Genomic DNA, 26,573 nt, shown 5'->3' on the forward strand with positions numbered 1-26,573 from the left:
TGACACAGATTGATGTTTTATTCAACAGCAGAGAGCAATTACTTTAGCCTGAAACTCACGTGTAAACAAATCACACACACACACACACACACACACACACACACACACACACACACACACACACACACACACACACACACACACACACACACACACACACACACACACACACACACACACACACACACACACACACTCTTAGCAATCTTATTCTGCTGATATTCCACAAACCTTTTTTTTTTTTTAAATGTCTATGTTTCATTTTCAGTTGTATATGTGTGTAGGGGTTGACCCAAGATCTGAAATCCGGGCTCCGTCAGCAACAGGTCACACGTTGAGAAGTGAGACTACATTAGGCACGGGAGTTTCGCTCCTCTTCTTCGTTCTCCAGGAGGTAGGCCGGCTTGTATCGCGTCACCCCCCTCTCATCCACCATCTGGAGGGAAGTGTTTCGACAGGTGTTGTCCATACTGCCCAGTGAAGTGTATCTGCAGGTCGACAGAGACGTTTAGGACCACGAATTCTGCACTTCAGCTGTGATGTTGTGAATAATGGATGATACAGAAAGTGTTAAAGATTGCATATATTCTTACCCTTTATCATAGAGAATACAGTAGGGCACATGTAACATCCTCAAGAACGACCAGATGTCATGATATGTCCAGTCCTGTGGAGTGTTGGATGACATCGCATTTAATTAGTTTGTGATCGTTTCATGATTAGCTCAATCACTCATCCTCTGTGGATCCCTTTGAGATGCACTCATGTGATGAAGGGTTACATAAATGACCGTACAATGAGACAACTGGTGTGCTTGCTGTCACAGTATAACCGTTAAGTCATTTCAAAAGGACTTTTTTAAATACATTAGCAAATCTATTATACAGCAAAACATCTATTTCTCAGTAAGCCTGAGCAGATGAAAGAGCAGAAACATCAGAGGTAGCTGCCTACAAAAGATGGACTTTATGATAAAAAGATCATAAAAACCTGCACAATGTATTTCAATCCAGCACAACAGACCAGCAATAACTTCTATTAAGTGAAGCTTCTGATGTTAAATCTTTGTGTCACCGAGGTTTTTATTCACTGGATTACTGGATAGCATTATATTGTACAAGTGTACCTTGTATTCGTGTGTGTGTGTGTGTGTGTGTGTGTGTGTGTGTGTGTGTGTGTGTGTGTGTGTGTGTGTGTGTGGCAAAATCTTCATATCATCATTTAAAGCCTCACAAATGCAATAATACGCAGGGTTGTTGAATTGCATTACACTGTGCAGGTGCTGTGATATTTTGTTCACACCCTGTAGATCTGCACCCTGAAACTTCAGTCAAGATGAAAAATAACATTAAGTGTAACAACGGGAAATTGCCTGGCTGGACTAGTGAAAACAGATTTGTATTACCAGTCAAAAAGCAGTTTTTCCTGCAGCACTATGTACAGTGTAACTTAAAGGAACATGCTGACTTATTGGGACTTTAGCTTACTCACCGTATCCCCCAGAGTTAGATAAGTCCATACATACCCTTCTCATCTCTGTGCGTGTCGTAACTCTGTCTGACGGCCCCACCGCTAACCTAGCTTTGCACAGATGCTGGAGGTAACCGGCTCCATCTAGCCTACTGCTCCCAATAAGTAAAAAAATAACTCCAACTCTGAGCGAACTCTCTGCTCCTCACCATGGGGCTTCTCAGGTGCTGCGAGCAAATCACTCCGCCCAGGTAGCACTGCTTCGCCTTCTGAGAATATAGGTCCCAGTTTGTATACGGTTAGAAGAGGGCTGTGTCTCATGTGACCTTGTTATTTGTACACGCTGTGACTATACAAATCACAACATGTAAATAGGAAATTGTTGGCGTTATTTTGTCACTTATTACCTCCAGGATCTGTGCTAAGCTAGGTTAGCAGTGGGTGCGTCAGACAGAGTTACGACACGCACGGAGATGAGAAGGGTATGTATGGACTTATCTAACTCTGGGGGATACGGTGAATAAGCTAAAGTCCCAATAAGTCGGCGTGTTCCTTTAAGAAATGTTGGGATACTAAAGGACTGCTTGGCTTTTGTTTTTATAATTAAAGTCTGCAGGTGTTTTTAAGATAGATAGATAAATAAATAAATAAATGTATAACAGTTACTTAAAAGGTACAGTTCACCCTAAAATCAAAAGTAAATAATTTCCCTCGTACCTGTAGTGTTATTTATCAATCTAGATTGTTTTGGTGCGAGTTGCCCAGTGTTGGAGATATCGGCCGTTGAGATGTCTGCCTTCTCTTGAATATGATGGAACTAGATGGCACTCAGCTTGTGGTGCTCAAAGAACTATTTTCTTTCTACCAAACTACTTTTTTTGGCGCTTTGAGCACCACAAGCTGAGTGCCATTTAGTTCCATTATATTCAAGAGAAGGCAGGCATCTCTATGGCCAATATCTCCAACACTGGGCAACTTCCACCAAAACATCTGAATTGATAAATAACAATACAGGTAAGATGAAAAATATTTATTTTAGGGTTAAGTAACGGCTAGACATGAAGGTTTACCTCAGCTGATTTGTATTTATTTATCTTAAAGACACCTGCAGACATTAATCATAAAAAATAAAACCAAGTCCTTTATTGTCCCCACATTTTTAAAGTTACACTGTACATAGTGCTGCAGGATTTACCTTGTGTCAATGTTAGTGGATGATCCTAGACCTTCTTACATAATACCTCTTACATTGTACCACCATACAATGAGAGAGAAAAATGAGACAGTATATCTATATGTAATTTGTCCTTTGTGTGTACGTCTCACTAGTAATGGGTTGACTCTCATGTAGTCTGGCCAGCCGGGGTCAGTGGGACACATGCCCGTGAGAGTGTGTGAGTAGGGGTCACTCCTCCTGGTGCCCATCAGGACAGCTTTCAGCTCCGGTCTCTTCTCCTGCACCTCGCTCAGCGCCTGCCGTATACTGCCCTCCACAGAGAATATCTCCAAGTCATATCTATGGGAGACAGATCACCAAATAATGAGTTGCTGAACTGTAACATAGAGGATTAGAACACTTGTTGTGATAAGAGAACCTTAATACACAACTATTTGGACTGGCAATAGCTGTTATCCTGTTAAGTAGAATATATAATAAATGCATAAATCTGCAAAAAAAAACAACAATCAGCTGTGTATGCAATAGGATAGACTGCTGGCTCACCTTTTTATCGTGTCTTGAAGGAATCTCTCCATTTCTGGGAATGGAGAGACAATTCGGATATACAGGGCTTTCACCTTGTCTTTACCATCTGGATATCGCCTAAGAGATGCAGGCGGAGGAAAAAAAGATAAATAAAATGGTACACAGATTAGATGTTTACCCTTGTCACTATCTCCCACTATCTGTCCAACACAGGTCAATAAAAGTCCAAATAGTGGTCTGTCGTGTCCAAGACCTTTCTCAGTCTAGTTACTGCTAAACTCATTTTCTTCATCACTTACTTCTTACAGTGATATGTAGTATCATTTTGTTTTTAATTTGACTCTCTTTCATCTCTTCTCTCTCTCAGGTCATTTGTTTTTCCTGATTAAAACACCCCTTCCCCTTAATGTTCTAATAGTCTCACCAGTCCTCTCCCCTCCTGTTACCGTTTCAGTGCTGCATAGTAGAGATGGAGCAACGCTGTGCAGTCTTTGCCTCCATTGAAGCCGATGCAGACTTCCTCTGTCGAATACTGATCCAGTGCAGCCTCTATCGTTTTCAGCGCAGACATAACTTTCTCACCCAACGCTGTGCCTGTGGGGAACGAAATCCACAGCAAGAGGACGTTTTACAGTGAATGCAGTCACATTTTGTTAGTTATAATATAAATGATCCCTCAATTATTATGTCAAATTCAGTTTAAATATCTGCTTTTCCTTTGTCTTATTTATCTTATTGATGCATGAGTATATCTCTGTTCAGTCTCATGCCAGTTATATTCTTTTTTTATAACTCACTATGGTTTTACAACAATAATTACTTTAATAATCTTTTTGCTTTCTTTATTGGTCCCAATGCTCTTGTAAAGTATACGAGTGCTATGCAATATTCACTTTCTATTAAGCTGACTTAGTTTAACTATCACTTTCCACCACCCTCTGCCATCTTTCTCCCCCTCACCGCTGTTGGCCAGTGTGTACACCTCAGAAGTGGCGATGGACACCGGGTCAGTGACTAAGGGCACCACGCTTCCCTTGGGCAGCTTGTCCAGCAGCAGTGCCCGGGCTTTGTTCACCTCCTCCTGGCTATCTGAGTCCAGTACCAGCCTGACTCTGTGATAGTTGCTCAACCAGTCAGGGTAGGAGCCAAGAGCCACTTTCCGGCCCCAATCAGCCTGCAGTTTGGTCAGCACAGGGGCGATCTCTGCTTCGTCTGCATCCACAAACACCTAACGCAAAGATCTTTGGTTATCAAAACACAGCATTCAGGTGGTTTTGTAAATGATAAGGTATGGTCATGGTGTTACCTCACGGGTGTGAAAAGTGGTTCTTGAACCAGCAAAGAGGTGCTCCAGCCCATTGAAGGCCCTCTCCATCAGAGACGGGATCCCAGGAAAGATATACACATTACGCACACTGACCTGGGAGAAGAAGGTGGACACATCATATACTGAACGAATATGTGGGCCAAACAATCTGCGTTTTATTAAACCTACAGGTTCATTGATTCTGTGTTTATTTCCTGTTTCAGGTACATCGACCAACACTTCTAATGACATGTATTTTAAAAGGTAGTTAACATCTTGAAACTAATCTTAGTACCTTTTTTTGTTATTACACAGTTTTAAAGCCTGTCAAACAGTCTAGCTTCTATTTAATGCCTGTAAACATATATTGATATTAAATATGATTGTGCCAATGTATTATCTTTAAGTGAGCTGCTGTACTTGAAAGACAAGTTGTCAATTGTTTTCGGTCTGACCTAATTTCAGTTGTTCATGGAAGGCATGGCCTCTAGTGAATCATACGTTCTCAATGTGTTATGGTCCAATCAATGTAATGTTTAGTATATTTGCCTCATAACTTAATTTCATCATTGGCACTAATTACTCATTATTATTCACTTCCAGCGAAGTACATGTTGTTTTGTGCATGTCTAATTGAAACTGTTCAGTGTAAATATAATTATAAAGTTACTTCAGATGTTAACCATACAGAGTACTATAGTCTTCATTCAGGAAAAAACATGTATTGTTTGAATTTCAGCTAACTGCTTTCAGGCGTGTACTCCTTAAACTGCTGTTTTTTGTAAATATTCAGTATCATTTTGCCCTTTGTGAGAAGCCTCTTCACTCCTGCAGTCTCTGCTAAGCAGTTGATGTTACAATCTGTCTTCTGAAATAACCCCAGAACAGGATAGAACCGGCGGAACATTATTCTGGCATCTTCCTGAAAGTTGTGTCAGCTAAACAAATGTTGTTTGCCCCCAAAAGCCTACTGGAAAGATAATACACAGAACAATAGATATTTGGGCCAACAATTTTAACAAAAAGTTGCAGGTCAGTCAGCAGGTGGAGGGTAATGATCCTTTACATCCAACATAGTCTCGCATTGCCAGACCCTCCTCCGCAGGCGAGTCCACATAACATTCCAGGATGGGAGAAAAACGTGCTCTGGTTTATTGCCATTTCTTTAAACCAATCACAATCGTCTTGGGCGGTGCTAAGGCCCGGACACAATGACGGTGCCTCTGCAAAATAGCCTCAGTAAGGAACTTGTTTTGGTGGAATATGTGCAACAGAAAACTCAGATTCAACAGATAGTCTAACTAGCTGTCTGGATTTACCCTGCAGAGATCTGAGGAGCAGTTAACCATAGTCCTCATGAATCGACCAGAGTTTAAAATGCCAACGCAAAGAAAGCGGAAAGTGACGGACATCTGGCGGAATTTACGGTGGCACCTGAACAATTCCGGAAGTGGAACGTCGTCGATATAAACTATATCCAACATGATACAGCATCAGCAACAATTGCAGCTTGATGAAAAAGATAAGCTAATCTCCCAACATTTTGCCTTCACTCACCAGTGGGTAGCGGAGCAGTTGTCCAGTCTGAGGGTCAGTTCCATAGTTGAGTTTGGCTGAGCGAGGCACCATGGCGAGCTTCATAGCAGCACGGTTTTTATCCAACACCCCGAAGAATTCCTCAACCAGTTGGGTGAGCTCAGGGTGGGGATATAACTCCTCTTGGAATGCCATGGCAACGCTCTCAAAGGTGACATCATCATGGGTGGGGCCTATGCCCCCTGCGGTGATGAGGTGTGTAAACTGAGGGGAAAGGAGGGCCACCTCTTTGGCAATGACCTCCTGTACATCTGGTATGACTGTTATGCGCTGCACAGACACTCCGAGCTTTCTTAGTGCTCGTGTCAGAAAGGCACTGTTTGTGTCCAGTGTGTGACCCTGGGAGACGAAAGACGAGAAGAGACACTTGATTAGTTTCAATCCAGTGTTTTTCACCCTCACTTGAACATTACATTCAAAGACTTAAAAATGACTCCAAGGTCTTGCTTGAGGAAATTCAATGACTCGCAGTGAGCATGTTTTGAGGCTGACACATGACATTGAACAAAATGAAAGCCTTCATGTTTAAATCATGATCATATCAACTTGTCAAGTCAAGAACTAGTGGTGATCTTGTCATTCTAAAACCAAGCACTGCTGTCACATCAATTAACCATCACAGGGTTTTCCTTGGGTTATACAGTACGAATCCTGGACTGCATAGGGGTCCAAATAGCTGAGGTTTACTGATGAACTGGGGTGTCATGTTAGAATGTATACAATTATACTTTCAAGTTCACAGATTTGTTAGAAAAAAGTGAGGGTTTATTTAGATGTTCTCAAATTCACAAACTTACAAGGATTCTCAGTGGGATACTGTCAATCACACAAATACAGCTTAGTCGTACAGACAAGTATTTAGCAACACTAAATCACCTTGAGTATCTCATCTCCAATGATGAGAATGGCTGCAGTGGGAGCATCCCTGTTGGCTGCACAGGACGGACTGGAGCCCTGGAGGTTTGTAGACATGGTTGCTTTGGAGAGCTGAGCCGCCAGTCTCCTCACTCGCACCAATGTTCTACTCAGTTTGGGAAAAGCAAGGCTAAAAGACAAAGGAATAATCCTCTTAAACACCAAGATCATCAACATCAAGGCTTTGCATGTACATTTTGGTCTCTGAACAAAGCCACAGGTCTCCCTGGGCAATAGCAAATATATCCTGACATACAGTAAAATGCAATCTATCTTAAATTTAATTTAAATTTATATACTTTTTGTTGCTTTTGTGATGACCCATTATGCTATGAGTAAATTTCGAATTTTCAATCTTACGTCAGCATGAAGAATCCATATGGAGTATACCAAAATGTTTCATTACAGTTCAGGCCTTCTTCTTCTTCATAACCTGTCTCCTACCAGGGAGTACCCTGGAAGAGACACACAAAGGAGCAGATTAGAGAAAGAAAGAAAGAAAGAAAGAAAGGGGAAAGTGTGCACAATTTGTGCATTTCAGCAGCACAGACAATGCAACAACTAAAAATGAGTTCTTATCAGGTGTTTCTTGACATAATGTCAACAGGCTGAAGAAATGATGAGTAAGATATTACACTTGGCTTATTACAAATAATTTATCTCTGGGGGGAAATATTCAAATCTATGGAATGAGTCTGTTGACTGTACTTTCAATAGTATGTAGTTGGACCACAGTGGCCACATATGCATTAATGACACTGATACACCTTCATACTGGATAACCAAGCTATAAACTGGTGACATTGCAAGTTTAGTCTGTCTACAAGTTATCTGAAGTACATGTGAAGGATTGACAAATAATGCTAAAACATGCCAATAGGAGTGAAGACAAATTCGCTGACATGGAAATGCAGTGAAGAGGACTTCAATATATGCAAGGAACTGAGAGGAGGTGGCTCAAGGATCAAAGGACAGCTGCCAGCGGTCAAACGTTAACGTACAGACAGTCTCGGTGCGGGACCATACCGGTGGTTATAACTATCTCTCTGTATGTTAACGTTTAGCCTTTACGTTGTTTGTATTATATGGATACGAGTCATAGGACTAATAGGAGATGCTTCTACAGTATCTTCATTTGACTGCACTGCGATAACACCAGTCAACTTACCCGACGAAATATGAACTGAACCTCATGCAAATGTATAAAGAACCTAACGTTACCACAAAATGTTGCTTAACATCAATCAAAGAGTCAGGTACTTATATGACAAATCTTAGCTAAGTATCCTTGCTAGGTTACTTGACCCAGAGTTGGAGAGGCACTAGCAACAAGCAAGCACTAGCATTCAAGTACACATTTATAGGAGCTTATGTTCTGTCTAAACTGCCGATTTCTCTCCACTACCACATTCTGTGAAGAATACAATATATTGTTTCTATAACTTGGTAACCAAAGTCATTAAAGTCCGAAGAAACTTACCCCTGAGGTGCTTATGACCTCGTTACGTATCCAACCGTTTGTGGCTACATGTCACTGAAAACATAAGTCGTTAGCTGTCCAATCACAATTAAGAAACGGTTTCCCGAGAGGTCCGAGAGCCAATCAGGTTTACGGAGGGCTGTCTTAAGCGGTCAGCCTTTTTATGTACCCGGAAGTAACTGAAAGATGGTCATGTTGTGCTAGAATCAGTATAGACGATGCGGAGGAGTATCGTTTGGCCAAAGTAACGTCTTGGTCGGCTTTCCTCGCCTCCTCGCTACCTCCTCCTCTGAGACTTGGCATCCGTTACCCGGATGCACTCATGCCTACCCCGAACGTTCGCGCTTAGCGTTCTCTGCGGTTGCCAAGCAGTGCGCAACTCTCCCACTCCGATACATGTGGCATGTCGGCCTGCCGCTGTTGCCGCTCTGCTCCCGCTGCAGCTTTTCGCCGTCTTTGTGCCCCACCCCCCCGAGATCGGTTGTACCGTTCTGGCCTTGGGCGGCCGCGTGCGCAATCGTTGCTGAAGGCGCCTGGCGTATGATGCTGGCTGTCTGGCACCGCAGCGTCTGGCTCCTGCTTTGATCCTCTTCCACCTGTGGCAGGGCACTGCTCTTTCCCGTCGGTCTTGCTTGCGCATATCTTGACTACCTCTCTGCCCGCCTCGGTTACCCTCTTCGTTTGGCAAGGGTATTCGGTCCTGTTTGCCTCAGGCTAGAGTCTGGCTGTAGGGGAGTTATCCGGTACCTTATAGTACTCTTTCGCTGTCCGCAACTTGTTTCCTCTTAGTAGTATGTTTCACTCTGCGTTTAGACCTTTTCATCTTCTTTCGGCCCTCCTTTTTTACACGTTTGATGGGGGGCTGCCCCCCGTACACGGCGTAGCATTCTGCCCGCTCTTCCCCAAAGCCACCGTTCACGGCAGCTCCCTCTAGATCTCCAGCAGTATCACCTCTCGGTGATAATCCTGCTTACGGTGGACCATCCTGTCTTGGCTCTCCGTGCAGATTATTTCGTTTAATTTTATTCTAAACACGTTTATTATTTTTTTTGTACGATACTTTTGCGTTACGGCTCGATGCGGGTTGTGTTCGGCGTGTGTATGAGGAGTTAGATTGGTGTTTTAGGTTTCTTTTTAGGGGAGAGTAATTCAGGATGGGCACTTCTGTGTGGTCGGGGTGTGTTGTCGGTACGCCTGTACTTGCTCCCGACGTATCCGGTCTCCTGTGTACACCCCGGATGGTATTTGTTCTGTTTTTTTATGCATCATAGTCCCCGTACACAAAATTCTGCCCGGGACTGATCTGAGATCAGTCTTATGTACCACAGGCCAGCCCTCCACTTGCTGTATGTCCCAGTATTACCGATTGGAGTATAGGATACTATTGTATTTGTTCTAGTGGCATGACATCAGCCTTCTCTTTCTTGCAGATGAAACAACCATATTATAGTCTGTTCCGCGGGTGCTACGGACCCCTCTCTGTATAATGCAATACAGTTCAACAACACCACAAAACAACCGCCTCCAAAATGATCATACAGTTAACTCAACATCTCGCTATAACAGTTAACTAAAACTGAACGAACCTTCATGAAGGTGGGATTTATTGCAGAACTGTTATATTGGACTGCATTAGTTTAATGGTTTATCTAATAACCTGGCAACTGAGTGCAGGATATACAGTAGGCTGTAGGCCTACTGCATAATATTTAACAATGTAAATTTCTATGGCAAAAAAACAATATGTACCATAGCCAATAATAAAGGAATTATACAAGGCTGTTATAGGGGATAAAAACTGGTTGATAATTAAGATGATGATAATACAGTGATTTTTCTTATTTTTCAAATACAGGCAACTGTAGTCTTGTGGTGACTAAGAACCACAACGAAACTTTGCATATGGTAGCCTATTTTAACTGTGCTTTTGGTTTGCTATGGGTTTTCTACTTTTACGCAGTGTTTACTGAATGAGCCAGGTGCAAAACAGGGCCGCACGCACGCACGCACGCGCACACACACACACGCACACGCACACACACGCACGCACACGCACACGCACACGCACACACACACACACACACACACACACACACACACACACACACACACACAATCCGCTGCCAGATGACGTTGCCATTTGTTCGCGGAAGTGGCTTATGTCGTGACCGTGGAGGGGGAGGCAGGGGGAGGAGGAAGGGAAGCAAAGGAAGCAAAGGGAGAGGAAAGGAGAAGTTTAGAAAAGTCTGTTATGAAGTTTCTGAACACTTTTAGGCGCTTGGTGGACAAAATCATCGGCTTTTTGTCCTGTTAGATGAAATTAAGCGGAAGTTTGTGCAGCAACAGCTTGGTGAGCAGGGGGAGCAACTCGAGAGAAAGGGAGGAATAGAGCTGGTAAGTTTCTCGTTAAAGTTGACCACACTTTTTTTGGGTCATGGTTTGTAGCTACTCTTGCTGTGTGCTGTGCGTCAGTGTGCCGCAATAATTGTACATATCAAAAGTTTGCGGAAATAGGTACTGTCCGGAGGGAAGCATTGTTCTGCCTTGTGTTTTTATATATATATATATATATATATATATATATATATATATATATAACAGTGTAGTGTAGCCTGTCGGGTTACTGTAAAAAATGCTGCGCCTGATCAGACTGGACTGGTCACACATTAGCATGTATGTTAATTGTGTTCGTCCTCGAGCTGTCAGACGACTTTCCAGGTGTTATTTGAGCTTAACGTCTCAGTAGCTGCCAATTGAGAAACATTGTAGAAACACAGCACAGTCACTGTGAAATAATTGTAACGTTATTTAGTTTAAAATGGGCAATGATGAGAAGTCAACTGAGTGGCCTCAAGCTTCAGTAGGCTAAATGAATAGAGAATAGCTCACTAAAATGCTCCTTAGCTATCTAGTATACACAACCATATTCCCTAAATGAGTCAGAGCTGAAATCATGCATTGATTAGTCAATAGACATCAATTAACTGTTTAATGCAACAAAAAAAAAAAAAAGCCAAACAATTGCTGGGTTCATCTTCTTTAATGTAGCTTTTCTGCTTTTCATTGTTTTATATGATAATCAACTGAAAGTATGGGCATCTTGGACTGTTGGTCACATAAAACAATTCATTTGAATAAGTCACCTTTGAAAAAATCAGATTTTTCACTTTTTATAGACAAAAAGATATATATATATATATATATATATATATATATATATATATATATATATATGAATAATACAAATAATTGTTAGTTGGATCCTTGAAACTAAAGTCTATGAAAACAGTCCTGGTAGTGTCAGAGTCGAGCTAAATCTCTTCATGTTGTTGTAATATGTCAGTGAAATAATCTATATGTGTATATCAGTACACACACACACACACACACACATACACACACACACACAAATTTGTATACAGTCATGCAGCGAAATTACAGCTTTGCTCTGCTATTTCTACTGTGTCAAGCATATCTACAGAGACCGATCAGCAAAACACACCTCAGATGTGTTGAAAGTTCACTGTAAATGAGTGAAGGACAGACAGAATATTATGGACACGGACTCAAGGGTATGGGGGATGATTGAGGCGACTGAAAGCAGTGGGCTCAGTGCTCTTATCATGGTCAGCCACACCACTCAGACCAGCCGCCCCCTGACATGAAATTATATGATGGAAGTTATCTCCGCTGATGAAATGGAGCAGAAGAGAAGTTCCAACAGCTGATCCGAAAAAATGGTTGATTCAGACACATGCCAGGAGCCAGACAAACAAGACACTTGCACCTACACACACATAGCCTACACAAGCAAAAAACAACACAAATGGGAAAGACAGTCTGAGACACAATATGTCAGTCAAACTGAAGCATCTTGGCCATCTCTATCACAACATTGACAGAATCCAAAATCCACTTGATTAAAATTGGATCTGTCCAATTCTGCTCAAACCGTATCAGTCACTGGTTAAAGCTTTCGTCCTGATTGACGGTACAGTGTGACACTTGTGATTGTTGCAGCTTCACTTTGACAGGTGTGTGCGCACATAGCCATACACTCACCCACAGACATACACAAGTCATTTTTTGTTAGCACTGAATGTTAGCACTGCTGATATTAGCCTTGAATTAGTCTTGTGATAGTTGGCTATTGACAAAAACAGAGAGGCAAGGTACTAAGCTGCTTAAAAGTTGTCAAGGCTGTTGACAGGACGTAATGTGTGTGTGTCTGTCCATGTGAGGATGTGTTTGTCTTTGTCTGATGTGTGTACTATATCTGTCTGTCTGCCGGTGTGGGGGTATGTTGAGTTGTGTGCGAGTGTGTTCTGGAAACAAACTGGAGGAGTTTGTTTTTGAGGTCGTAGCATGTGGTTGTCCGTCTCTACCTCTACACAATGGGACAGAGCCTCAGCTGCATTTCCTCTTGCACTGCTCGCCGGAGTGCAACATGCTCAATGCTTGGTACATTATGTGAACCACAATCTGATTTAAAGTCCTGCCATTTACAATATTAAAAATGAGAAGAGAGTGTAGCTTGGGTTATTTACAAAAAGAACTTAACTCTCATATTTTTGGATTGGCTGGCTCTGATTGAAAAATCATTAATAGTATGGATATGTTGTGTCATTTACTTTATCGTGGTCAATCTCTTTTTATGCAGAAGATTGCATTTTTTGAAGTCACCATCTTTTTGCAGATCAGGGCCCCTCCACCCATGTCTAGCCTTAGGTAACGTGTTGGGTGTGAGATTGAAGTTGTACCTCTACCAAGAAAGGTCAATTAGGGTTAATATCAGGTCTGGAGCATACCTGTTTTTAGCTGTGATCACTGTTTTATGCTCTAGATTGTTCCTTAGACCGAATTCAGAGAATAATAAATCACTGATAATATTACGATAACACTCAAGACACTGACATATTTAACTGCCCTGCAAATGCTGAGTGACATAACAATGCAAAGTAGGTAAAATTGGACATAAAACTATAAAAAAAATAATTTTTTTTTGAGCAGCTGAAAAGCAGGGACTTGTAAACCTGTTCAAGATCTACTTAAATCTAAAAAGGTGTAAGCAGTATGTATGACTTAGACTTAGACTTCTCTTCATTTATTGATCCTTTTGGGATGAAATTAGATATCCAGCAGCAGATTTTAGCAGCTTGCAAAACACTCTTTAAATAAAGAGGTATAAAAAAAATACAGTATAGAAAAAAATGCAGTATAAGAATAACAATAACAATAAACTTTTAGCTAAATATTTTTTACAAAAAGTAAACAAACAGTAAACAACAATAAACTACAGATAAATAAAGATAAATATATAGATATATAGGACTGTGTATGGTATTGTGTTATTATACAGTTAATAAATAAATGACATTTAGCATAAATTAGCAGTTAAGAGCAGTTAGAGTGTCCAGGTATGTATGTGAGTAGATTATTAATTTATTGCAGTGAATGAGTGAGTGGCTACCACTCCTTCCCTTCCTTCCTGTTCTGTTCTGTCCTCTTTACCCTATTTATTCTATTTCCTCCTCCCCCAGAGTGAGGAGTTGTAGAGTAAATTATGGAATAAATGAATGAAACCGCCTCCATTCAGTTTTCTTTGAGTTGCGTTAATGTTCACGTCAACCTGGTAAAGGAAAGCCTGGGTAAGTAGAATAGGACTGGGTTTTAACGTAAGACATTTTTTTATACTGTTGCCAATACAATACATGTCCCGTGGAATATGGAACAGATGCTTCTCCTTGATCCACTGTGGCTTGGATTGCACCTCATTTGTATGTTGTACTCATTTGACAAAAGTGTTATCCACATGAATACATATCATGTAAAATGTATACAAAACTGTACTTTCTTAGATACCTTACTTTAAGTAATGTAAACTCCAACACTCTTTTTTTGTTCACAAAACAAGTCAAACTTCCTAAACACAGCTGCCTGTAATGTTTTAGCACAACCAGCTATACAGAAGGAAGACACTGCTGAAATTAAATAGTATAAAATTGGCAAAGTTATGACCTAAATCAAGAAATACCTGATCATATGTAAACAAGACCTGACAAAGCATTCCCTGCTAGCCTTTGGCACTTGACAGTCTTAATACTCAGTGCTACGGATGTGGTTTTATGACAAATAAACCGTTGAAGCAAGGGGGAAGTTGTAAGTGGAGGGAGGCAGAGAGTAGTAGCAGGAAGGGAATGATGGAAGGAGATAGAGATGTGGGAGTGTGGTTAGAGGGGGTGGTGAAGGAGGCGGGGGTTGGTGCGACCCAAAATAGCCAGCTCACATGTTTGCTGTGTGCGTGGTGAGCTATGAAACCAGCAGATAGGCCTCCTGCTGAATGCCTGTCTAATCTAATGTTCACCCTCACCCCTAATTTTTGAAAATTTGATTGCCATTTTGCTGTCTGTCTGTACGGGTGTGTGTACACGTCTTTTCCTATCAGAAAGGCTCTCCTTTGTCAGTTACACACCCACCCTCCCGCTGTTCCTTCTGTGCTCATTGTCTTCATCATTGTCTTTCTTGTCTCCGTAATGTGAACTGATGTTAGACAGCATCTCCGGCTGGCAGCAGTCCTGTAGGGAAAAGGTCAGTGACGAGGCTTGTCTACTCATCTACGCTCATTTTTTTGCCTAGTGTATACACACACACACACACACACACACACACACACACACACACACACACACATACACAGACAGTATAAGAGCAGACAGCAGATATGGCCCTGCAGCGTGTGCATTAGATCCAAACAGAGCTCTGTCTCGGCCCGTCTCTGACTGTATCATCTTGCATATACTGACCAGCTGCAGCTTCCACAGTTATTGATCTACTGCATAGAAACAAAACGCACACTCGCTGACTCGCGTTGAGCATGCCGAGACACAGACATCCTACACATGCGGCCCTTTCAGTTAATTCCTTTCATTCCACAGTGTGTTTCAACATGCACACTGGATTACTGCCCCTCTTTTCTTCTCTTACTTTCTGTCACTTTCTCCCACTCAGTCTCGCTCTATCTCCGTCTTATGCCAATGTTGTGCGTCTGTGTGCCTAACCAACTGGGCCATTTATATGAAGAAGGTCCCATGACCCTCTCCACAGCTGATCCTGGGAGCAAAGCATGCTGGGAGTCAAGTAGCTGCAAGGGTGGCATTGGAGCGCGCTGTGATTGGCTCCTTCAGTTTTGTGTGTATGTGTGTACAGTATGCTGATGTGCAGTTTGGTGTTTTTAGGGTTACAGATTCACAGGCAGCCTGTGTTGGCCAATGGAATATATGGTAAGACATTCAAATGATACAAGCAACTAATCAAAAACACAGCTTGACACACTGGCAAAGGGGTTGCGTTTTCTCACCACAATATAATGTCAAAAAGAAGAAAAAAAACTCATCTAATATGTAAATCAGTAGTTATAATAGTATTTAGAGATTGATGAGAGGTTTGAAAGATAGATAAAAGTAAGCAAACTTTCTTGGAAGTAATCATTTGGCCCTCTTATCCTTAAGAGGGTTAAATATTGGAGTTTTAGTCAATGAAGTGTACAATTAGGGCTGCATGATTACAGCCACAATGTTCTAAATTAGGTTTTTAGATATTGTGAACCTGACTGCAGTTTTTAGAAGGGGTGTAATAATTCACAAAATTCAGTCTGATTCATTTTTTAAATATATCGTGAATTAAAGTCTTCTTGATTTTCAATTCATCATAATTCAACTTTATTAAATTGTTTTGGTAAGTTTAAGACTGAAATGAAAAAGTGGAGCTTTGTGTGACACATTTAGATTGGTTTCTTAGCAGCAGCAAAAACAGGAGTATTATTCAACAGATTCTGAACAAAACACAGTATGTAATAAACTATATACAGTATGATATATTATATTGTTGCACCCTTACATATGATATGAGAAAACAGAACTATTTTTACTACACCTTTGGCATCTTATATGATTTAAAAGTTTCCCCCTGCAGCAGTCTAAAAGAACTATTTTAATATAGCTATGCCAGTATTCTACAATCATGTGAAACTGGAAACTAAAGCCTTGGTGTAATCATGCATGAGTAATTGTACAGCCCTGTGTATGTAAATGTATTGTGGTTTGAGTGAGTTATTGTTAACTACACTCAGTTGCCAGTTTTATTTATTAGGTATACCCAGTTAAAGCTAATGCAGTCTAATACAACAGTCCTGCAATAAATCCTCCCTTCATTAAGGTTGTTATGTTCAGTTTTTGTTTGAACTGTTTTAAAGAGGTGTTGATTAAACATAATGGTCATTTGTGGAGGCTGCAGTTTGTGGTGCTGTTGAAATTTATTTGTAATTGAAATGTATATCCTTCATGTTGGTAGAATTGTTTGCAGGATTGTTGCAGTAGACGGCATTAGTTTAAGTTGGATGTAACGTAATAAACAACCGAGTGAGTATTTTTAATATGAATTCCAGATAGCACATACATGATTCACTTACTAAAATATATAAAGTTCTCAAAGAATACAAAATTATCTTTTTGTCAACCCTCAAGTCACATTGTGTCATGTGTTTCACTGGTTACAGGCATGTTGTAGGCTACGGGTGGAGGGGGCTGTCTACACCAATCACCACCACTCACTGTGTGGTGTATGGTGATGGATAACACTACTTCTTTGCAGTTCTCTGATTTTGATCCTTCACACTCGACTACATGATGGCGTAGTGTGGTCAAACGTAGTACTGCAGGCACTGAATTTCGGGGTTTTATTTGAGGACTGCTTGCTATACACTCTGCTGTGTACCTTTTCCACTCCAAGGGTGATTTCTTCTGCTTTCTGCAACACCACCTTGCCTTCTCATCAGATACGCTTGAATGTCTGGACCTGATCTGTGGGATCTCTGCTTTCTGTTTTCCTCTATAGAATTACTCAATTGTTATTGTGTTCCCCTGGTAATAACCTAGTCCTTTTCTCCTAGAGAGCTCTAGTAACATATGCTTATCATGTGAATGAAAATCTTTTTGTTTACGTTTTTTAATTTGTCCACTTTCATCAAGGTTATATAGAGTGACCTCATATCACACTCTGCACAGCCAATAGAGGGCAGGTGAACCCTCTTCCTCTGTCTGTCTCTATCCTCCCTCTCTCTCTTTTTTCTCTCCCGCTTTCTCAGGTTACCAAACATGAATGAGGGAGGAGACTTGAATAGCCAACATGGACAACCCCCCCCCCCCCCTCCCCCCTCCCCCCACACACACACAAACGCATGCACACACAAACACCCCCACCCCCCACCCCCCTCCCCTTCTTCGACATCTCCATCTCCCCTTGGAGTGTGTGCATTAATGTGCAGGGGCGCAGCGTCTTGCACATGTACACTGTTAAACGAGTAAGGCTGCAGAGAGGTGGGGGGAAGGGAAGGAAACGGGAAGGAGGTAGGATGGGAGAAAGGGAGGTGGGGAGGGCAGTGGCAGCAGCCGTGAGTGTGTGTGTGTGTGTGTGCAAGAGAGAGAGACTGTCAGAGAGAAAATGGGAGGCAGCATCACCCACCCAGACTGGGAGGAGGGGAGGGGAGAACAGACAGCGTGCCCGTCCCTCTAACAGACAGAGGTGAAAGGAAAGTGGGAATGAGAGACAGGCGTGAGGGGAGAAGAGGAGCACAATGAAGGAGTGCCATTGTCCATCCTGGCAGCACTGCCATTTCACCATCTGCTGAAAGAGAGAGAGAGAGAGAGGAGGGAAGTAAAGGAAAGAGGAGGCTCAGGCAGCCAAACGGAGGAGAGAATAGATGGAGAGGAGCTGCCGGCAGTGACTTTGTGAATTAATCGAGCGGAAGAGTGGATCAGAGGAGAAGCACGTTTTTCAGGGAGTGGACGGACGGAGAGCCAGAAAGAGGAAGGAGAGGACGGATGACCGGACAGTCTGAGGCTGTTTAAACATTAATGTGGTTCTCATGTGAATATGGAGCCCAGCTTTAGATGATTACCATGGATTATCAACTGTATGCTTTTTAAACCAAAAAAGGAACTATCTATGCTTTGCCATTCATTAAAAAACTCTTAGGGAAATTGATTAGACTTTTGTTTTTTGTAAATATAGACTCTCTTTGTGACTTCTGATTTTCTATTCTCTATGAGCATACTCTGCAGGATGTTATACAATCATTATCTTTGTTAGCTGCTGCACAAGATATTCAGGTTTTAATGCAAGTTTTCTAAACACCAGTGTTGTGGTTAGTGTAGTTGTTGTTTATACTGTTATTAGGAAAGTGATTTTTGCTCTCTTGAAATAATATCAGACAGTTTTAAATGCCCTAGTTGGAGTCAGTGCATGCAGCCGACATGGGATGTCAACATTGATTGGGTTTTATGGCTGGCGCGACGCCGGTCAAACTTTGATCATTTCCTGAAACCTATTGATCTTTCTAGGAGTCTTTAGTTTTTCCTCCTGTTGGCTGAAAACAAAGCTCTAATGTGGAGCTTTTGATGCAGCAACTAATTGCTGTCATGTGATTTGACAGTTTTGTCTCTTTGTCTGAAGATTTCTGCGGTTGTCAGGACTTCTCGGTATATATCCTCCGCAGGCATCTCTTTTAATGTCTGTTGCCATAGCAACGGGCAGTAACTGCAGACAGAACCAGATGTAAAATTCTTTTTCCTTGTTTGATCTTTTCAAACTGGTGCTGTTCTATTAGGTAATTGTTAATTTAGTTTAGTAGGTAATTTAGTAGATAAGCAGCAGTAGACTTGATAAGTCTATGGTTGTTTGCAGTTTTTAGACTTTCTTTCTTTGTCTTTGCGGAGCGCGGCAGTCTCCGAGAATCAGGGTTGTTTCAGGTCACCTGTCTCCCTCTCCCCATTCTGTTTTACTCTAGTGCGAGTCGGTGCAGCCCCACTTGTCCTGATCCCACCTTTATCAACTACCATCTTCATCAGTCAGGCTGATGTGCCATTATCAGGAATGACTGGATAAATGAGATAATCATACTAGTTTCACTTGTACATATCACTCTGCAGGTGGTCGGCCTCAAGGCCATTACTCACTGATCATTAGGTGTGCTATGTTTGTGACAGTCACCTGACCTACACTGTGTTCTGTGCACTAAAACATCCTCGGACAGGACGAGGGTTAACTTTGCTCAAAGAGCATTTCAGCACCCTGGTGTATGAGAACACACCTGGATTTTTCTCTGTTGTGCCCATTACTGTTGGATCTTTTGCCTTTTTCAGTGCTAATATCCTCAAGACTAATTTCCGGTTTTATTAGGGGTGTGACGGACTGTTTTGTCTGTTCTGCATGCTCTTTGATTGTCCAAATACTGGGTGTCTTTTGTGACTTTTCCAGCCATAATTCTTTACAGCTTTCTGGAGATCATCCCAGCCTGTCTGGCAGTGCGAGAGTGTGACTGGATCCTCCATGGTGCTTTTTAGCCAAGACCAGATGGATGACTAGCTAGAATTGCTAGACAATCCCTCTGTGGTGCTAGACTGGTGTAGGCGACTGTTCCTTTGCGTGCGTCCAGCACCCACTACAAGCTGGTTCGCTGTACTTCAGACACAGTTTTAAGTTTTGAAATGTTAGCGTGTGGAAAAATCAACCCTCTCACTTGGCATCATTGAAACATCAGTGCCAAATTTACAACGTTGTGTAAGTGGTCCATGCAAGGTCTGTGTAAACCTTGCTTTCCTTTGAGGGAGTAAAGGTCAAGGGATTGTAAATATGACTAGTGCGTAAACAGCACTGAGGTGCAGGCCAGCCAGCTTGCCTCAAAACTGTAGGTGTAGCCTTGCCTCCTACTGAGGTTAAACTGCTGCAGACGGTTTTGTTTGTGAGACTTTGGTACTCTGGGGAAGACTGTTAACTGTAAACAGACTGTTGTTTGCCTTTTAGGTTGGTCTATGCAGAATATGAGCTGTTATGGCGTGTCTTTACAATAGTTTGTAATTGATTTGAGAGCTAACCTGCTGCTTGAGAAGCCCTGCCTTAGATAAGAAAGAAAGTGGTTCCAGAATATAACACTTGGCTTGTTCATATCATATGGGGCTGTGTTAACGCTCATGTCTCAGGTAACTGACTATAATCTGGGCTTGTTATTTGAACCAGGCAGTAATAAAGTAACCGGGTGAGAGGAGAGGTGCATAGAGAGATTAGCAACAATAGAGTTGCGGTTTTAAATGAGCATTTCCAGCTGGGTGAGTGAGTTCACGTTCAACTTTGATGAGCCTCCAGCACCATTCAGGGAACCCTGGGTTGGGAGTTCAAACCCAACAAATCAGGTCTCATTACCATCACAACAAGCCCACCGGTAGTCGTCATCAGCCAATGACCTACATTCTCTAGTGTTACATCACCACCGTGCTAGTGCAGTGTCTGTCACTGTACCAGACAAACATCATCTCATACTCAACCTACCACTATCTAATGGTGCTCCAGAAAAAAAACACATCCTAACCAAGGTGGCCAGTTTTAGAAAACACACTTGAACCAAGCCAGCCTCACTTGTTTTAGCCATATCAGGAACTTCAGTCAGGGACAGGCTCAACTCTGCCGGCCCAGTCTTAAGTACTTACTTTTTTTCTTTCTACTGGTGTCTAACTAGGTGACCATGCTTAGCCTTTAGCCATCCCTAATCTTAAAGTTAGAGAGGCAGAAAGTTAGAGCTTACCATTAATATATTAGACTTGGGTACTGTTAAACAGGACAGCCTGGAGAACGGGCGAGCATACGAGGGAGGGGGTGAGGGGGAACGAGAGATCATCTGGAAGAGGAGAGAGGAAGTGGTGGCACGGGAGAGGGCGGAGGCGTTGGAGAGACAGAGATTGGCAGAGTACATTGTGTGGAGGAAGAGAGAGGGCTTCCAGGAGAAGAGAGGAGACGGAGAGAAGGGTGGAAAGAGTGCAGAGAAAGGGAACAAGGCTGTGCCAGAAGTAATTTGGAAGAGGAGAGAAGAAGAGGAAGAAGGAGACGCAGGGAGGGAGAGAGCGAGGGCCATTCAGAGGGGACAAGAACAACCATTTGGAGGAAGAGAGAGAGGGAATAAAAGAGGAATCCTATGAGAGATTTGAGAATATGATGCACTTGAAAGTAGGCGTTAAAGAAAGTGTGCTGCGTTGGATACTAGCCATACATCAGTAAGCCTCCTCTCTCTTTTTTAGCAGTTCTGGGCTTCATTGAGCTCTGCAGGTGCTCACTGTGGTATCGACCAATAGGAGCCGTGCATTGCGTGTGTTGCTGCCGTGTTCGTGCGTGCAGCCCCCTTGTGATCCCCTCGTTGGCTGCTAATAGGATTTTTATGGGTCTGTGTCAAGCAGGATAGAGCTACCAAGGGGAGCTGCTTCACACATGCACGCCTGTGTGCACGACAACACACACATACACAGATAATCTAAGAAGCATTGTGGGCAGGGAAGGTTTATACTGCCTCACACGCATGTAAACGCATCACGTACAAGAGCGCACCCGTCAGTGCAGTAAGACACATGCGAGGGGGCGTTGAGAGACAATCACTTGTGTTGATTCTCCATGGTGCTGCCGACAGCTGGATAGCTGGCGCTCACTGAGAGGCTATTAAGTTTGGACAAGATACTCACAGATATTGTTTTACATTATGGCAAAAACACCAAGATGAACACTTTGTGGAGAGCTAAGACTGTGTCATCATCAGTCCCTGGGAACACAATGAACATTCATGCGGATTCATAAGTGAACTGCTGACAACATGATCTGCACTGGTGCACTACAAACTAACTTTTTCATCTGCATTCTGCCGTTAACTGGGACACCCCACTTTTCCTCTGCGACTTTTCTCATTCTGCTTTCATTGAGGGTAAAGCCGGTTTTAAAACAGTTTGGTTTTGGCTGCCTGGTAATGAGTGGAGGACAGACAACCAGACAGATGGATGCCGCACTTACGCTGAGGGAGACAGACAGATGGCTGTGTGTCCTTTTAGAGAAAAACTTTGAATGCTGAGACAAAGAGACTTTGATTGAATCCCTAGAGCCTGTGTGGACTTGTGCGGATATAAAAACACTGCAGATTCATTATGGAGCTTGTCCCAAAAACCAAGTACACCCACTTTCGGAGTGAATCGCTGAGCTCAACTGATGAAACAAACTCCAATCCGTCATCGTTCCCTCCTTCCAGTCCTGCCACCCCGCTCACTCCCTCCCCTGGTTTACCTTCTTCTCTATCCTCCTCGTCTCTCACTCCCATCTTGGCCCCCTCTTCTCCCCGCCCAGCTGAGAACAGCCCCACCACCCTCTGCTCCTTCTTCCCCAGGATGGGATCCCTTCGCCTGGGTGTCTCTGCCACTCTTCTCCCAGGACTCAAGGCCTCGAGTAGGCCGCAGCAGCCACATGCCCCTGTTGAGTCCTTCGGGGATGACCGGAGCAGCTCTAGCTCCTCCCCTCCATTTCATCACCCAATTCCCCCTTTAACCGCTCCTTCTCCCCCTCCTCGACCTCCTCTGCAGGATATGAACCGGCTGGGAGGGGCGTCCAGGAGGGCACGGGTGGAAGGTGGGCAGCTTGGCGGAGATGAGTGGACGCGCCATGGCTCCTTTGTCAACAAGCCCACCCGCGGCTGGCTGCACTCCGACAATGTGGTCAGCACTGCCGGTGTTTCCTACAGTGTACGGGTACGTGACTGGCACACTCTCACTAACCCCTAACTAAAATACATAATTACACATCCCTTTTTCCAGACAGTTTCTTTGCATATATACGGTACACACCTTCATTTACATTTTTAGAAACTGAAACAGAAATAAGGAAACCGCTGTTGCTTTCTTCATCTGTTGTGTTCCATCTGTCCAATGGGACTGAGATACAGGAAATGTCTGATGCTAATGTGTTGTCTTCCTGTTTCCTGGGCAGTACATGGGTTGCGTGGAGGTGCTACAGTCAATGCGAGCGCTGGACTTTAACACCAGAACTCAGGTCACGAGGTGAGATTACACACTGCTCATCGGTTACTGGCTTCTGCCATTCAATTTCTTGTTTGTGCATCTGGGGGGCGAGATGGTAAAAGTGTGGTCAGACTTAGAGACATACCACTCACCTCTCATATACTTCTGTCCACCTTCTGCTCCTTTTTCCTTGCTTGCCTGTTTCTCTCTCTCTGTGTGTGTGTGTGTGTGTGTGTGTGTGTGTGTGTGTGTGTGTGTGTGCGTGTGTGCGTGCGTGCGTGCGCGCAGCCTTCACATCCCCTAAATTAGAATGTTCTGGAATCCTGGTGGTTTCCTTTTGGTTTCCGTAGTAATGTTTGTCTCCATGGCAAAGACGAGCACAGTATAGGGGGGATAAATTCAATCACCCGCTGCCAGATCTCATTTAATCCAAATAATTGTGATTCTGGGGAAAGGTGTGGGTGTAAATGACATGCTATTGCAACACTTGCATGTTGTTGATGTTTCAGGGAGGCAATCTCTGTGGTGTGCGAGGCTGTGCCCGGAGCCAAAGGAGCCCAGCGCAGGAGAAAGGTACGCAGCATGTACACTAGCACACACCCTTACAGAGCATTATTTATTTATGCGGCTTAAGTGGGTGGCAGTGGGAAGGGTTTGTTGGATAAGAGCTAGATTTAGCTTGATTGTCCACTCTGTGGTCAGTTGGCTATTTAGTCACACACTCTCCCTTACAAACACACACACACACACACACACACACACACACACACACACACACATAGATCTTGATTTAGGATGACTGTACACTTCTGCGGTTAGGGTGCTACTCGCAGGTAATTACCAATCACTCTCTGGTCTCCTTTTTTCCCGCCCTCTTGTCACAAGGGAGGCTGGAGAGGTTGAGTAGTAACTTGCCAGTGTCAGGCCAAAGAAGCACTACAGATAAGCAGACACAGCCAACAGTCTGCTGTGTAAAGACTGTGCCTGTGTACAGTGAAGACTGCGTGTGCCTGTGCACAGTATTCCTGTAAAACTAAAAGCATCCACCCAAACAGTCCATAAAACAGGTGGCTAAATCCAGCGGCCTGTTGCCGTAGTAGGATTTGACCAAGGAATGTCTGGCACACCAGACAAAATACAGTTAAAGGATGTAAACTAGAATAGATTAAACTAGTCTAGTCGCTCTGATTTGGCTGGACTGAGGTTAATGTGGCTGAGCATGTGCATCCTGCCCTGATGCTGTTTTTCTCACAGCGTGAGCCAAATATTCTGGAACAGATATGGACGAAAGCCATAAGAACAGGAGGAGGATTGGGATAAACGGGCTGGCACATTAATGCTGTCGTGGTCTGCGTGATGATCTTGGCCCAGCCTTCAGTATGTGAACTGTTCTGTCTACTCCACATTGGTCACAGTTGGCCTTGGAGACAGGATCACTTTCACAATTGCAGCTGTTCTTCCACTCCCACACACTCACAGGCATTTCCACACGTACACCCACAGGCTCATGCACAGTCAGGGAAGACTCAATGGGCTATTCGGAATTGTTGAAGTAAAAAAAATAAGTATTGTTGTTTGTGCACCTTGTTTGTTTGTTTCTTAATGGACCGCATCCCTGTCCTTCGCAGCCTTCCTCTCGCTGTATGACATCCATCCTGGGGAAGAGTAACCTGCAGTTTGCCGGCATGACAATCAACCTCACCATCTCGACCAGCAGCCTCAATCTGCTTGCCTCAGACTGCAAACAGGTTAGACTGAAAACAGCCCACTCTTGTAGCTGCTTTTGTGTGTATTTTTGCTCAAAAACTGTCTGTGCTGGGTAGATTTGTCCTTGATCGGCAGAGATTTGACTGTGAGTCAGAGATGCATCTGATTGTTAGAGCTCTGTTGTAGCCAGAGGTATATTTGGTATCCAGAGAACAGTTATCCTGTGCAGTTTACTGAAGCAGAGTAAACCTGAGGATGTCAGGGGTTTCATGTGGATTTAAGGATTATACAGATTATACTTACTTTTTGAAGATGAACTATAGAATGGCAATTTGTTGTAAATTTTCTTATCTTATCATCCCCATTTTAAACATGTTATATTATTTGTCTTTGGAAGTTTGCTTCAGTATGTATTGTAAACTGCATTGTTATTGTCGATCATATTATCTACTAATCTGATTACCTGCCCACAGTTAGTTGTATGATCATTTCATTTTGTTTTAAAAGATGCATGGACATTAATCCCACTGCTTTCACGCTTTAATTAATAAATTAATGATGTAATCAGATTTTAGTTAACTGAAATTTTACAGACCTAAATGATGTAAAAAATATATTTTAAATTGACTTTGACATCAAGGAAATATCTTAATAAACCACAACCTAACTCAAGGTATTATTTCTGTGATTTGATCATCAGCGCACTGTATGTCGTGACTTTTTGGAGATGCCCAGATAATCTAGAGCTTCTCCACTTTGTTTGCCTCATTTATTCTGGATGCAGGCCCGACCCTACCTGAACCTGCAAAATTTCTGTCCAAGCCCGACCCGAACAACGGCAGCAGTTTTGGGTCCGAGCCCGATTAAAAAAAAAAAAACACAAATTTCTACGACTTTCTTTATCCATGTGTGTAAGTTGATTAGATATCCAGAAGATGGCGGTCACACACAGCGTTACACAGCCCATACATTATTCATGACATTACACAGACTATAAGGTCTGCATTTAATAAAATAAATAAATAAAAACAGGAAATTTGAGTGAATCTGACCCGATTCAAGCACAGGGGACTTTTGAGAAATTACAGCCCTGCCCCAATCGGGTATGGGCAGAGAATCCATGCACTAGATGTGATCCTCGCCTATGAGTTAATAGCTGCTGAGCAATGTTTCTTTGGCGAGATGGTATACAGCAGTGTGGTGCACACACAATAACAAGTAGCATAAAGACACATGCCATGCACGTATCTCCATTTACAAATAAAGCCTTGGATGTAGACCACATATTGTGCACTGAGCATTAGCAGGTGTTAATGTTCTTATTGATCCAACATGAGCGGTTGTTGCAGACAAAAGGTGTTCCATCCATTGTCCCACTTAGTTTGTATCTCTGCTGCAGTTGATGTCGCTCAATGAAGGGAAAAAGCACTTTTCTCAGTAATGATTCCACATTTGTCTCTCCATCCACATGCTTTCATCTCACTTCCCACATACTTCATGTCACCCACGTGCTCTCCT

At 42.8% G+C, this 26,573-nt stretch overlaps 2 protein-coding genes across 8 annotated transcripts in view; one reads left to right on the top strand and one right to left on the bottom strand.

The window, feature by feature from the left end:
• Nucleotides 1–26,511, bottom strand: flad1 (flavin adenine dinucleotide synthetase 1). 4 transcript variants are annotated; one of them, XM_036006430.1, is made up of 12 exons: nt 26,506–26,511; nt 22,903–22,907; nt 7,353–7,425; nt 6,954–7,122; nt 6,039–6,416; nt 4,482–4,595; nt 4,136–4,403; nt 3,622–3,769; nt 3,194–3,292; nt 2,797–2,986; nt 594–667; nt 1–488 (listed from the first exon to the last, which is right to left on the bottom strand). In XM_036006430.1, the coding sequence occupies exons 3-12, from the start codon at nt 7,358–7,360 to the stop codon at nt 353–355; spliced, it is 1,584 nt and encodes a 527-aa protein (XP_035862323.1). In that variant the 5' UTR covers nt 7,361–7,425; nt 22,903–22,907; nt 26,506–26,511; the 3' UTR covers nt 1–352. The 4 variants fall into 4 exon arrangements, with proteins under 4 accessions (XP_035862323.1, XP_035862322.1, XP_031155170.1 ...); XM_036006429.1 differs by lacking the exons at nt 22,903–22,907; nt 26,506–26,511 and adding an exon at nt 8,473–8,717 and having other exon boundaries at nt 7,353–7,432; XM_031299310.2 differs by lacking the exons at nt 22,903–22,907; nt 26,506–26,511 and adding an exon at nt 8,473–8,717 and having other exon boundaries at nt 7,353–7,447.
• shc1 (SHC (Src homology 2 domain containing) transforming protein 1) overlaps nt 10,596–26,573 on the top strand; it is a 22,686-nt gene continuing 6,708 nt past the window's right edge. The window contains exons 1-6 of one of the 4 annotated variants that reach the window (XM_031299305.2): nt 10,635–10,866; nt 15,708–15,752; nt 22,914–23,078; nt 23,317–23,387; nt 23,858–23,921; nt 24,977–25,096. In XM_031299305.2, the coding sequence (XP_031155165.1) occupies nt 15,741–15,752; nt 22,914–23,078; nt 23,317–23,387; nt 23,858–23,921; nt 24,977–25,096 (432 nt within the window). In that variant the 5' untranslated portion in view covers nt 10,635–10,866; nt 15,708–15,740. Of the gene's footprint in view, nt 10,867–15,707; nt 15,753–17,948; nt 23,079–23,316; nt 23,388–23,857; nt 23,922–24,976; nt 25,097–26,573 lie in introns of those variants that run through there. The other 3 variants (XM_031299306.2, XM_036006428.1, XM_031299303.2) reach the window with 3 other exon arrangements.

Source organism: Sander lucioperca, chromosome 10, assembly GCF_008315115.2.
Source record: "Sander lucioperca isolate FBNREF2018 chromosome 10, SLUC_FBN_1.2, whole genome shotgun sequence".
Lineage (NCBI taxonomy): Eukaryota > Metazoa > Chordata > Actinopteri > Perciformes > Percidae > Sander > Sander lucioperca.

Bases quoted from the DNA above. Each gene is read 5' to 3' on its own strand.
- flad1 (XM_036006430.1), bottom strand. The intron at 6,417-6,953 runs GTGATTTAGTGT...TTCGTCTCCCAG, and splicing joins TTGGAGATGAGATACTCAAG to GGTCACACACTGGACACAAA. The intron at 489-593 runs GTAAGAATATAT...GTCGACCTGCAG, and splicing joins TGTATTCTCTATGATAAAGG to ATACACTTCACTGGGCAGTA.